At 39.1% G+C, this 14,262-nt stretch overlaps 2 protein-coding genes and 1 long non-coding RNA gene across 4 annotated transcripts in view; 2 read left to right on the forward strand and 1 right to left on the reverse strand.

Moving 5' to 3' along the window:
- Window positions 1–41: 41 nt before the first annotated feature.
- On the forward strand, window positions 42–3,083 carry LOC110039773 (uncharacterized). Its single transcript, XR_002295568.2, has 2 exons — window positions 42–517; window positions 2,052–3,083. It is a non-coding gene; the product is annotated as an uncharacterized LOC110039773 (long non-coding RNA).
- A 1,508-nt stretch (window positions 3,084–4,591) lies between these two features.
- Window positions 4,592–10,433, forward strand: LOC110069763 (uncharacterized). The gene is made up of 5 exons (XM_020777303.2): window positions 4,592–4,888; window positions 5,914–5,952; window positions 6,999–7,121; window positions 8,534–8,889; window positions 10,012–10,433. Exons 1-5 carry the CDS (start codon window positions 4,867–4,869, stop codon window positions 10,045–10,047), a joined length of 576 nt encoding a protein of 191 aa, XP_020632962.2. The 5' UTR covers window positions 4,592–4,866; the 3' UTR covers window positions 10,048–10,433.
- A 624-nt stretch (window positions 10,434–11,057) lies between these two features.
- LOC110039639 (beta-1,3-galactosyltransferase 1-like) overlaps window positions 11,058–14,262 on the reverse strand; it is a 4,420-nt gene continuing 1,215 nt past the window's right edge. Inside the window, exons 1-2 of one of the 2 annotated variants that reach the window (XM_089281252.1) lie at window positions 12,904–13,657; window positions 11,058–12,334 (exon numbers count right to left, since the gene is read on the reverse strand). In XM_089281252.1, the coding sequence (XP_089137378.1) occupies window positions 11,080–12,255 (1,176 nt within the window). In that variant the 5' untranslated portion in view covers window positions 12,256–12,334; window positions 12,904–13,657 and the 3' untranslated portion in view covers window positions 11,058–11,079. Of the gene's footprint in view, window positions 12,335–12,903; window positions 13,658–14,262 lie in introns of those variants that run through there. The other variant, XM_020744767.2, reaches the window with a different exon arrangement.

Genomic DNA, 14,262 nt, shown 5'->3' on the forward strand with positions numbered 1-14,262 from the left:
GCTTTATTACACAGTTATATCACACAAGTATAGACGACCAAAGCGAGGTTGACCATAATAATATCCTCAGTAAATACACGCGGTGTGTATGTTTGAACAGTCGAACAACTGGAATATGTGATATGACACCGTCAGAAAAATATGCGCCTTAACCATTTAGGTACAATAACATATTCAGTATTGACTCTGGGTTTAATAAATGCAAACCATGATTTGTGAAGTAAGAGTCATTTAGCATTGTCTTAGTAGTTGAGGTAGAACTGTCTTTGGAGGATAGGTCCGCAATATGCTGAGTCAAATCCACAAAGAACTATTTGACTTGAATATACACGCAAAATATTTTGACGAGCTGGAGTACAGCACGTATGGGCTATTTATACATGAATATTGATAAGACATTTTGCTTTGTTGTTCATCGTTTATATAATTATTCAAATGTGCAGACACGCACATCAAAACAAACTTGAACATTCGACAAGAAGGACGCATCGCTGATTTTGCCTGAAACGTTGAAAAGGTAAGATTTCTGAAACAGGTGTTTATTAGCTTATCGCTACTGTACTTTGTAGAAAACGTTGATTGAACGTTGGTGGAGAATTGGTCTGTTACAATGAGGTGGTTAAAGATCGGTTTGAAAAATAGCGTCTTTGTTGCCTCGCAGCTCTTTTCCTTTCGCTGCGAAAACTGATGAACCTTCTATGATTGTTTAAGCATCACAATGGCGTATTTAAGTAAGATGTGGATGCACAGAACGTTATCTCTTTCAACCAGAAGGAAAATATGCATAGTATAGATAAGAGCTCGAGCTTTGATAACCTTTTTTTAAATATTTTCTGCTTAGACGTGCAATGGAACAGTACGCTTTTATGAGTTCGTGCACTGAAGCGAAGAAAGGGCGACCGCATGCATCGAAGAAACTGTTTAATTACTGCCTTATCGAACAAGATACTCAGTTAACAGACTGCCCGCAGTAAAAAGCTGTGATCTCCTTGTGTGGTAATCATGATCATTTCCAAGCAAAAGCTGCCATTCAGGACTAAGGAAACTTCGGCGAAAGCTAAGGTTTTGTTTTTATTTGGCTAGAGCGGTGAAGCCTAGAACAGACTGGTATGATCGAGCATTTCCCTTTCGTTTAAATTCTACTAGTTTAACAAATGAATGCTCTTGACTAGAACGAATTAAACTGCTTGTTTTAGCTTCCATCATAGATAGCAATACCAGCTTGACTGTTTCATTTTCAAACGGCATACACTGTGGATTATTCCCCCTCCCCCACCCCCCCTCCCCTCCCTCTTTGACTGAATAAAATCTAATTTATTCTGTCCTTCTCAAAACCGGAGTCCTTGAATATTAAATACAGAAATTAAATATCGTCTTTTTCACCCGTAACCTTTTTAGCAAGAGTTCTGCATTCTGAAATTGAAAAAATTGGGGAGGAGAGGGACGGTTCTTCTCCCCTTACCCTTCCCTCATCCTCCCCTCGTTTTATTTTTTGCCCTCGTCCCAATATTAGCGCTGCCAAAATATGGACACTCTAAATAAGTACCTGAAAGGGACATTAAACGATGCGTTTCGGGATTTAGGGCATTGCATTTAGTTCTGCTCAGGAAACATGTAATCTGTCAACCCTTTCCTTTAACGGAGTATTACACTTGAAAAATGTACCCTTTCTTGTTAGCCCCTATGCTTCAGAAGGCGAAGACGTTTCCACTTCAGCTTCTATATTTTTCAGGAAAAGGAAAGAGAAGGTCTCTTAACACGGTCAATGCAAGTTGTGTGTCTATGAGTTCAAATAAATTAATTTGCAAATTACTTTAGATATCTTGTTAAATTATATTCAAAATAATTTTACTTTGATAAGTATCAAAAACAATTTAAAGTTCAGATTAGTTCAGGTCCTCCATTTTTCATGACGTAGTATATATGTCACCATCAAAACCTCAAACTAGCAGCTACAGGTTCCCGTTTAAGGTCTGAAGGTCTGAAGGTCTGAAGGTCTGAAATCATTCAATCTCGTTTTTTTGTTTTTGTTTTTGTTTTTTTTTCATTAGGTGTCACGATATCATCATGATTTTTGGAGAGGTCTTGATTTTGGCGTTTCTCGCCACCACCGTGGGCCTGCTGGGCGTATCAATCCACAGCGTGTTCTCATCACACCGCAATAACATCATCGAGCTGAGAAAACTGGAGGATGAAATGATGGAGAAGTATGGCTGGGCGCCATCGGTCCCTTATAACCCGTACTATCCACCCAACTGCTAAACTGGTTCACGAAATGTCCCCAAATGGGACTGAACTTCTGGTTTGGGTTCTCTGTCCATTGGAATGCGAGGCGTTGAATTTGTAGTAACTGTGACAGAACCCTTGCATAATGCTTTGGCTGAAGTAATGTAAAAAAAAAAAATTCTGGTGTTATCAGTGTGATACGAACGCATAGACTTCATAGTGGACGACTATTTTTCGTCGTAAGTTTTTGCAGCTTTTATACATAAAGCGGCAGTTCTAAATTTTGGCAGCTTTTATACATTAAGTGGAAGTTACAAAGTTGATATCTTGATGATATGTTCACCGTAGTTTTCGTAAACTCATTGATAATTCATTAAGTTGAAACAAAGGAAATCTTGATCGTGACGATGTTTGGATACTTGATCTTAATTAGTACAGATTTGTTACGATTTTATTTCTTCGCTTTTCTCCCCAGTTTTAGAATATAAATCAAATACTCAAGACAGTGTTTGACCACATTTCCAAATGCCTCGAAGTTCGTCAAAGATGCTCCGTTACGCGTCGTATTTTCAACTCTCTTCTCTGTGTTTAAAATGGTGATCAAACATGGTCTTTCGTGTTTCATATATTAGGTCAACACCATACTGGGAATTGATATAAAGCAAGTTCGATCGGACGATCAACACACGGTCTTGAAAGATATCTGTTTGTATGTAAATGATTAGTTTTGGGAAGATTCACTGATGTAGAAGTTTGTCGCGAGTTTAGACCAAATTTACTGGTATTTCAAATATTTTGGATTCTGTGTCTCTCTCGGAAAAGAAAAAAAATTAAAGAAAGAAAGAAAAGGAAAACCATTTTTCTTGCTTTGTATGCGTATTGTCTCAATTAATTCTCTGACACCTTTCTTCAGGGAATTCGATTTACACCCTGCGAGCAGAGCCTCTTTTATCTCTTTTTGCTTCATTTCTTATTACACGGAAAAAGAGGACACGATTCGTGCAGAACCTTTTCTCGGTACAAAGCAAATGTACCGTAAGAAAAGGCTCTGCTTGCAGGGTGTTCGATTTAGAGCCAGTAGTTAGAATAGACCGTTTGCCGATGCCCTAGAGTTGGGCTTGCCAATCAACAGTCGCCTTAGAAATGGATGAAACAAATGGAAAGGAAACGAAGAATTTAGTAAGATTGCCAATTTTAAGGCCAAAGGTATCTAAAAGAACATTTTCTTCAGCTTAAAAGTTATAATTGACGATTAAAAATCATCCTTCCAGTTAATCACAAAGAACTCTAACTCTAGATCATTTCCACTATGCACCTGCACTCACCTCGCACAGCGGCATTCTATAACGAACGTTTTGATTCTCATTCGCTGTTGCTGTATAGGAGGCGAATAACAATGTATACGCCATGTCCTCGAACCAGTTTGTGTACTGGAAATAGCGTGAATAAAAGCTCAACGAAGTGGCTTTGCTCGAAATTTGGTAAGATTTCTTGCAGCTGCTCGTAAAATCGGGAAGCGTCAAGATTTTCAACCTAAAAGCCCTGGGAACGAGGTTCGTCATATATAATTCTTTCGTTCGGACTAACTCGTTCCCAGGATCTTGGTTTGCGTTTTTTGCTCGCCAAAGAGTAGACGTTTACGAGCTGTTTCAAGTTGCAAGGCAGAAAAACTTATTTCAAGTTCCCTGGACTATTTATTGCTCTTTATTTTATTTTCATTTGTTTCGGACAGGTTCAGAGCAGGCCTCGACAATCGCTGAAAAAAAAAAAAACGAAAGCAAAGAGTGCGCAAAATAAATTAAGATACGACAGCAAAAAAAAAGTAAAAACGTTTGTTCTGACCAAAATTTAATGAAAAATCGCATGTGTTCCCCAAACAAGTAATGACACACTCTGACTCATCGCTTGACGGCGCCATTAATTTTTGGCAGCTGCACCAATTTGAATTGTATTAATATTTTCAAATTTATTTCAGAGAGAAATTAGGGGGCTCTAATTAAAAGTCATTTTGCGTAGAACTTTATCTCTCTAAACAACGGTGTATATTAACAGAAATGAGCCTATCACGTATAAAAAAGATAAATCTAATGCAATACTATTCATTTATCACGCTGTCAGGTTTTCTCAAGATGTTTCGCAACATCATTTTAAAGTAAATAGGAAAGGACCATTGAAGTGCTATTAAAATAGATGTTCTCTATCAATATAAAAACCGAACTAGTTGTTGTTGCCAAAAACATCGAATATCCGATAGAAGCAATTTGCATGAGGAGATCGTAAAGAAGCTTTGGAACCACTACTTTATTCCGAGTAGAAATGCACACATCTTTAGTATATAATAACACAACTTGCTATTGCAAAAAATTAATGAAACATTTGACAGCAATTTCACGCCTTTGTTTACTTTGCATAGCAGATGAATGAGGTCCTATTGTTTTCCGGCGCCATTATATATTGTCCGCTCGCTATAAGGGAGATATTTATATATATTATGTGCGATGACCATTGAAACTAATTCATTCATGTTAAAAGGCACCTCTCGTTGTGTTGCAGTGAAAACAGATGAATATAAAGGTAAAGATTGTTGAAAAGCAAAACTTAAGAAACCTGCTCTTCAGTGGTGAACTCGTCGTGTAGACAATGGCATGGCTAAATATTACAGGTAAGAGATCCATAGCAGAAATTGTAAATTTATTGAAGGGCTTGTATTAGATTTACTAGGGTTAACTCTAATTTATCGAAAGTCAACGTCTCAAACTGAGATGGTCCCCTAGCAAAATGGCATTCCCTGAACAAGATATCTCTCTCGCTTTGCAGGAGAAGAAACCTAAAATATATTATTATTTATTTTGGTGAGAAACTGGAGATTTTAAAGTTAACGTGTATTTATATTTGAACAGGAGATGTTAGGGACTTGGAAATTTGACAATAGAGTCAAAAAGTGAAAAAACGGCATCAACTTATTACAGCTTTGAAAAGAATATTACTTTCCCGTAGTCAACACAGCAATGTCTGTGGCCGGAATCTGACAAATGCAGCTCTCCTAGTTCTTCTTGAACTTAACTTAGTCATTTTAATATTATGTAAGCAAATCTGTAAGAAACTAGACAGTTCATTTAAACCTGTTTTCATTTAATACATAAAGACAACGGGATGATTTTAGCAGTGCAGCGGTTGTTTATTGGGTAAGACAGCTGGGCCAACATACATCTCAGGATTGCCATTCAATACTAACACTGGGTTTTTTCAACTAGCTTCGATTCTTTTTCGTTTACAAAATTACTCTCGCAAAAGTTCTGAGTACGAAAATGTTACTGAATATCACCTCACCTGAACGATTAGGGAATTAATGACTTTTTTTTAGTGCACTATCTTAATGTCAAACAGATAAAAATAATGGTCTTAAAGGGTTTTGAGAGTGGCGATTGACGAGATAAGCGAATGCAAAACACCTGTACTTATTTACTTAGAGTATGTATGGATAGGTGAAATAAAAGTTGTTCGTACAGGTTTGGAGCAATTGTGTGACTGCAGACGTCAGTCAGCCGGTCAGTCAGTCAGTCAGTTAAGTCAGTCAGTCAGTCAGTCAGTCAGTAGAAAGACCATGGTAACGATCTAGTCGGTAAAATAATATTGTAAAGTACACGATCATGATTTTGCTAACAATAATAACTGGTTTGTTTTCAGTTCTTTGCTGGAATCTCTGTTTGTCTGTGTCATTAGCAGGTATGAAACACTTTCTTTTCAAATTTCAACATCTATATTGCTAATCGACAACGGAACCTGCCCATTTCTTGTAAAGAACATTTGATTCATATAAACTCTTGGTCTTCGGCCATCGTAGCTTGATTAAAAATATAACACAAACAGCGATGACAAACATTTTAAAAACATGCATTTTATGAACTTGACGTTGCGTATGCTAGTCAACATACATTTTCAAAAGTATAACCAATAAAATTTTTGAAAGCTATTTATACTGTATAAATTGGGATCTAGAACCTAGACAGAAAACATCTGCAGTAGGAATTTAAGACGTTTCAAACGGAAACTGTCTGGAAAGTGACATAGTGAAAGCTTTCCTAATAAAGTAAAAGCTTTTCACTGCTGACATTGGCATTCAATGTTGGCTCCAACCCCTGAATAAACAAGGTCACCTTAACGTTACAATGGTAGTCAGTTTTGCCGCACGCCAAACTGTCAATATGTTCCCATTTGATGTTGTGACCAGTTGTTTTAACGTGATCAGCAATAGCAGAAGTGTGATCACGTTTCGAAAGGGCCTTGAAATGTTCCGTTTTCCGGTCGTGAAGTCTTTGCTTCGTTTTCCCAATGTAAAATTAATTGCAGTCCCAGCAACTAGCTTTATAAATGACTTTGGATAATTGTGATCGGTTGAGACGGTCCTTGTATATATGGGAAGAAGGATTTGATGCGCCGGATGTTTTACCGTCTCTACCGATCACAATTTCATTTTCAATTTCATGTAACAGTTTGTGTCATATATTTAATCAAACATCTGATTCATATCCGGGTCCAAAATCAAGTTCTGCTAGGGGAACAAATTACTCAAAGTGTCTGATCTGCCGTGCACATCACATCTCCGTTCAATATTGGTCACGTGACATACCGTGTTCTCTGCGCATGTCTCTTCAATCAATTGATAAAATTAGAATATAATCTCTTGACTGTCCAGTGTTAATAGATAAATCTGTAACAAGTTAAAGGAATGTTATTTTCTTACATTTAATGCTTGTCGTTTATGTTTTCAGCGTGTTGTTCTGATATCGGCTATTTGTGCTGGATTTGGAAGACTACCGGAAAGTGCGTCAGAAGTTCAGATTATGCCGTCAACAAATGCAAAAAGACTTGCAACTTTTGTCCTGTTCCAACAGGTAAATTATTATCAACACGAGAAACTGAAAAAACAAAACAAAACAAAACTAAAAAAACACTCAAAAGTTCAATTTTCACCTGGAAAGGAAGGATTTTTTTTATGATTACTGAGAAATGTAATGACTCTCACTTGTGGTTGTGAAGTTTGGTTGAGTTCATGGACTGATATCTACATGATCCTGTTACAGTGGTCAGGACGACATATGATTCCTTCCATGGGTACAATTAAGCAACCCGAATAACCAGCTAACCAACCAGCAAACCCACCCACCCACCCACACACACACACCAACCAACCAACCAATGACACAAATTAAACTAACAAATTAACTAACCAACCAAACAAACAATCAGCCAACCAACCAACAAACGGGCGGACGAATGAACGAACCAACGAACGACTGACTAACCGTCCAACCGACCGACCGACTGACCGACCGAACGAACGAGCGAATGAACGAGCTAAATAACTAATTAACTAACTACTAACTAACGAGATAAACAAACCACTAAACACCTCTTTGTTTGTTTGTTTGTTTGTTTGTTTGTTTGTTTGTTCAAAAAATTTACAAGAAGGCAGAAGGAAGAGTGAACCTCTTACGGCGCATCCGTTCCAGCACTGATACTTTTAGTGCCCAGCGAATTTACCAATCGATGATTATGACAATATTTACGTATTGCGGCTATTCTGGTCTTGGATGGTCAGTCCCACAAACTCATGATCCGCTTCATTGAGACCTGAAGCCTCTAAATCATTTCCCCGAAACGCAGTCCGCAGAAATGTGATCTTCGATTTTTAACAATTGATAACTTTTTACAAAAAAGAGCGTGCTGCTTTGTATTTGACTGCCTTAATGGAACTGCATATGCATGCTTTCCATTTAAAGGCTATTTTCAACGATTACATCATAACACTTTAAACACAAGAAACAATGGGAAAACAGCAAAACTACCAAAGGTCAGACTGGATTTTGCACGTAGCTTAAGAAACATCAGTTCTAGAGCTTTATTTAGGAGAACCTTGGGCGATTATTACATGTAATTTCTATGGTATTTTTCACAGTTTTTAAATTGGTGTATTTTTGCCCTAATATGTATCTTATTTTATACATCTTAATAATTCTTATATATCTATTAGTTTTTAATTCTTAGTCAGCAGGACCCCGTTGATAACAGTTCTTTGTGCTGAAGGGTTATCCTGGGTAATATTCGATTATTATTATTATTATTGTTATTGTTGTTGTTATTGTAATTGTAATTGTCATTGTAATTGCTATTGCTATTGCTATTGTTATTGTTGTTGTTATTATTGTTATTGTTATTGTTAACAACTTTGGTTTTCATTGAGTGATGACAATTTTGTTCAATAAAATGTGGCTCACAACGATTTCCACTATTCTTTATTTCACAGAAATTCCAGCCGCATCAAAAACAGTCTCACCAACAATAACAGCAACTTCTAGTATAAGTGTCGTATCTACACCAGCACCAACACCTGAATGTCATTTTGAACATTTACCAATCAGCAGAGATCGCTTTTGGGACAAACAACTCCAAGGTCACGTGATTTGGCACCAGTTCGTTCTCTCAGAGGTTATGTGCGAGGACCTTTGCCTTCGAGTGCCCAGATGTGTGGCTTACAACTATCAATATTCTGTAGAGGTGGGAGTGAAAGAGAAGTTTTGCGAACTGATGAACGAGATAGCAGTCGTAAAGGACAGTCCTGGTTATAGTTTCCGATTGTTTGAGCGCGAGAAAGCTAAAAAGGTGAGTGATATTTGATCAAACTCTACTTTTTCGTAATGATACAGTGGAATCCAAACCCTCCGATCCCCCTCCCCCCCTCCTTCCCCCTCCTGACCCACATATCCTCTTCAAGGGGGTCTCTCTTACCAAAGCGACTGTAGTGCTCGTTGGAAATTTTGTAAAACACCCCTTTTAAAACGTACGAATTCCCATTTCTGGCTTAATGGCTCAAGTCCAGTTTTTCAGGTAGCAATAATTTGAATGGGATCTATAGTATAGGGTAATTATAATCACCTCCTATCTAATACGTCGCCATTCTAGAATGCAAGTTCAATTCATGTAACAACAAAATCGTGTCCAGGGGGGTACTCCCCAATTTTTTGGTGGGGGTGTGAGGTCCTGTAACCTATTTCTGACCAAATCGGTGATTTTCTATGCCATATTTTAAGCCTCTAAAATAAGTACACGGCTGTAACCATAAACGGCTTCCATTTGTGTAAAACTTTGAAAAGGGCTACGAATATGCCAATGTGGATGCGGAGAAAAATAGTTCCTTTTAATCAAAATACCCAATGCCAAGCCAGAGTGAAAAACATAACGTAACCTTTTTCAGACCGGCCAAAATTGCTCAAAAACCATACCCTCTAGTGCTGCACATAAGGCGATATAGCCCTCCATGAAGGGAGTATCACCAGGAAGGGGGAGGGAGCAGGTCGTGTCCCCTTTCTCTCTATTATGTGTAACATCTTCCTCTTGCGAACATAGCACAAGCCGAGATAAATTGTGAAGGGTGAAACAGTTGTTTTGACAGAGGTATCGAAGTATTTTTTCACAGCTACCTGTCCATCAGATCTGTCTTTGTGACTTTTTGTGGAAATACGTGTTTCCAACTCAAATGACAAACAGTATCTCACATCTAACTTTGTGTTTGTTGGTTGAATTGCTCTCCTGGGCTCGGTGTGTATAAATAAGTCTCACTAAGCGACTCTAGGAGAAATATATAGTATTTTAGATAGCTCTTATGATAGTGTACTGTGCGAAACGGTTGACTCTCTTCTCCGGGTGACCATTTTTGTTTTAAAGCCGTACCAATGCCAAATTCTGTCTCAGAATCATTGTAATCTTTCTTTTTTTCGTTTTTAGAACCTGTTAGGCTCTTCTTGTCTTGGTGGCACGTGAAGGATTTAAACAAGGAAAAGTGCTCTATTGCTTAAGTTGCAATGTATGCAGTATTTCGTTCAAATGTCTAATAGCCGAAACAACAGATAACCTTTGAGACTAACGCGCTTTGAAGGACTATAAAACTCTCTATTTTAATTCGTAGTTGGAAATTCACTAAGGCTTAGACAAAATTTTCTGCGAATTTCGGGTCCAAAATACGGAGAAACGAAAACCGAAACTTAATTTACGGTTCTTTTTGCCGTAAGTTTGAATTTCAAAACGGGCTTGAAATTGCTTGAAAATAGCGATTTATAGGCCGGCAAAAATATGTTGTTCGGGTCAACGAATATTTTAATTCTGTAACTAAGAGAAAATAAAGCGTAATAAACCATTTTCTTGACTTTCGTGTTGTTTCGCCGTATTTTTGCCTTGATTTACCTTCGAAAACCCGCCCCCGGTCTTTCCGATTTCATTTGCTGCGTTATATTTTGTTAAAGCTCCTTAAGTCCCTATGTTCAGGTCTGTGTATCCCTCCATCCTTTCCGAGTTCATTTTACAGTAAAACGCGGACAGGTTCAATGTCCGTTGCACCATTATTCTCTCTTGTCATATGCCGGTTAGTTTCGTGAGCGCGCGAGACGAACCAAGATTGAATTAGGATTAGGCCGACAGGGCAAGATGGCGCTATCTTGCCCGCTCGGGACTACCCGCTGTCTTTTTTTGTGTGTTTATGGATCTCGACTCCGTCTTGGTCCATAAACAAACAAAAAGGAACGTGGCCAATATCCAGCCATCTTGACCTCACGCTTTGTCAATAACCTATCTGTAATGCCCACGGGCCGACGACGGCCCCCCGCCCCCCAGCCCACCCCCCCCCCCCAAAATATAAAAACGTCCGGTCTTTGCGGGAAAATCTCAAACCCCTTGCCCTGCTATATTGACTGAGCTATCGTTCAGTAAATACGGGCATAACTCGGTTTGAGATTTTCCTTTAAAGACCTCAATCTTGGTTAATAAGTAAATTGAACTTATTTATACGATATAATTAACTTATCTCCAACATGACTGGAGCTTAACAACAATACACACAACCAAAATCGAAATACTTGGGATTGCAATCGGAACGATAATGACTGCCCAGTCGTCCAGTAAACATTTGTAATAATCACTGGGAAGTCTGCTGGTTTCCTGAAGTTTCTTGTCAACATAATGTAACTTTAACAAGTCAAAACGATGTCCAAGTGCTATTGCTGAAGCCCAGTTACAAGTTCCGTAATCTTCAAGTTTTTTCAAATCAAAACCGGTTATCGAAACCGGCTTTATTCCGTTCTCTCGTGCCAGGATTCCCAGATACGCATCCTCGGCTGGAAAAGCCGTCCATTTTCGTACACTTTCAAATACCGAAGGAAGGATGTTTGAAGAGATGACATAGAACGGACCCGAGCAATATGGAGGATACACGTCTTCAGCCAAACAATCCTTCAAAACCCGGTTCTTCCACGTCACTGATCTGTTTACCCTTGCTCCGTCAGGTATCACGTGACCTCCATACAATTTATCAGAGCCATAATTTTCCAGCCATGATATTAGGTAAGGAACACGAACATAGACATCGTCGTCTGCTTTGAGGATAAAACGAGGGTTTATATGAATTATACTCCATAACAGTCCCGAAAAAACCTTGATTACTAAATTGTCGTAGTTATCTGTCATGTTCAGTATTAGGATATCATTGAAGACTGACGCTTCTTGTTGGATTTCGGCGGTCTGGGTCCTACCCAAGAGAAAGACTCGTTTCCAGTCTTTCGAAGCAGGGTGGTTGACCTCGTCACCCCATGTGTCCCGGACACGGTTTCTTCGCGTCACATACGACGTCCTAACTCCAGAGGTGATTAAAACTAGAAGAAAGATATCTGTGTTCCTGTCATCAAAATGCGGCTGAGTGATGTGAGAAACGAACGAGAACGTCAGTTGAGAGCACTGGGTACGAATATTCTTGACCGATGAGTACCTGGTTGAATTTTGAAGGAAGTCCGCTGACTTGTCCATTTGCAACGATGAAGTGAAATTTGATTCTTGTCCTGAATGCGTTTTTCTTTTTAGATCTCTCATTAATGTCTTGTCTTTATATCTTGAATATTGATGAAGATATAGGTAAGAAACCACCAACACTACTACTTGAACACAGACTAATAATACAAAAAGGCAAAATCCAGAACTTTTCATATTGTGGTGTAGCTGAATCCCAACTGTGCAGCTGTGTGAAAGCCTCTAAAACTCAATTGGTACTCATCAGGGGGTGCATCTAAAAATCCAAAGCACAATTTTAGTGAATAAAAAAAATATTGCAGTCGGGGCCATGGAGTAAGTGCCAGTTCTGGCACACAAACCTGCATTATTAAGCACTCATAAAGTTTATGATTTAATTTTATCATCCAATCAAAGAAAAGCCTGAATAAAAAATGCGACAATCTGAAGTACTTCAAAACTTGTCACACCATAATCACACAACTGGTTGCTTAGCAACATCTAAGGTCAACACCATGAGCCAGTTTATTCCAGTCTCAGAGACTAGAATTTTTCAACTGATATCTGTTTCTCAGTCAACCAATCAACTGAATGTTTATTTGCTTATAAGAGTATGCAAATAATTAGTTCGGCCTCTGACTAGCTTGTAAGTGCTGCCTGAATAAGAACTGTTGGTACAGTGACCCTAAAAAAGGTGGGGAAGGGGGGGGGGGGGGGGGGCTCTCACGAATAGAAACTGAGCAATTCAAGTTTAGGAAATGAGAATTTCACATAGGAGTCCACCCAACCACCTACCCCCTTAGGGCCCCATCCCACCCCTCTAGAAATTCCAATTAAGCTTAATACCTTTCTTTAAATGCTTTGGTCTCAGAGACCCCCCACCTCCAGGAAATTCCAATCCCTTCTGTGGGGAGAGTATGGATATTTTCTGGAACTGCACATTATTCAGATGAACCAATCCTAGAAAAGAATGTCCTGCAGTAACACATTCATTCATTTAATGACTTTTTTACTCAAAAGGCCAATGAAAAAGAGAAAGACAGATCCAAGTTCTCATTCTGCATTATTGCTCAACTTTGGGTGTAATCCCACAGAACTCAAGAGACATCTCAGGTTGCCAGGCAGTAAACTTAAGACATACCCACCTGAATTAGGGGTAGGGAGAGGGGTATTCAAGAAAATCACCCATAGACATACTTTGAACCCCATGGAAAAAAAAAAAAACGGTTACTGGTCTAAAAATTTGAGATAAAAAGGTGAAGTCTGCATGCGAGCCAAGTGGCCCATCAGGCCGGAGCTTATCCCGGTTTCTGTACCATGAAGCGACTAGGAGTATTTCTACTCCCCCCTGGATGGGATGCTAGTTCATCGCAGGGTTACCTCCAGCATTAAGTTCGCCGGTACCCATTTATACACCTGGGTGGAGAGAGGCACTGTGAGAGTAAAGTGTCTTGCCCAAGAACACAACACAATGTCCCCGGCCAGGGCTCGAACCTGGACCGCTTGATCCGGAGACGAGCGCACTAACCATGAGGCCACCGCGCCTCCCTTTTGCACACAGAGGTTTGGATTTAGCTTGCAAATCTATACAAGTTGGTTTCAAAGCATCAATAAGTTTGACTTCATGGCTAGGGGGAGGGAGGCACTCTTTAAATCTTTGGGTAGGGATGTGCCTCTGGGAGACTGAAACCCTTACCCTATACTACACCATGGTTAACTAACTAGAGTTTGCAACCCTAATGATAATGAAGAATTTGTAGTGCACAAATTCCATATGGATATGTTTAAATGCGCATTACAACTCAAATCATCTATTCTAGACTAGGCAACAAAGATCCCTACCCCATCCCAGACTAGTTGTTTCCATGCAGAAACTTTATTACTAATATTGTAGTCCAACATAGGCTAACTTGACTAATATCTTTCGAAGTCACATTCAAGTTTCAATTTCTATATAATTGTAGAACTCCGAGAAAAGAACCCTGTCCTAGGCTAAATTGTTCATGCACTGGACACTTTTCTGGTAAATAATACCCTATCCCAGACTAAACCAGTCTCCTCCGCAGCCGTTATTAGGGTCGTCATGCAACGCTTCTCCCCACCAATGAGGGAGAAGCATTGCGTGACGACCCTAATAACGGCTGTGGAGGAGACTAAGACTAAACTGCCTGAAAATCATACCACTAAACCTCAAATATGGGAGTA

The sequence above is a fragment of the Orbicella faveolata genome, unplaced genomic scaffold, assembly GCF_042242905.1.
Source record: "Orbicella faveolata isolate gen_17 unplaced genomic scaffold, um_ofav_v1 contig_48, whole genome shotgun sequence".
NCBI classification, from domain to species: domain Eukaryota; kingdom Metazoa; phylum Cnidaria; class Anthozoa; order Scleractinia; family Merulinidae; genus Orbicella; species Orbicella faveolata.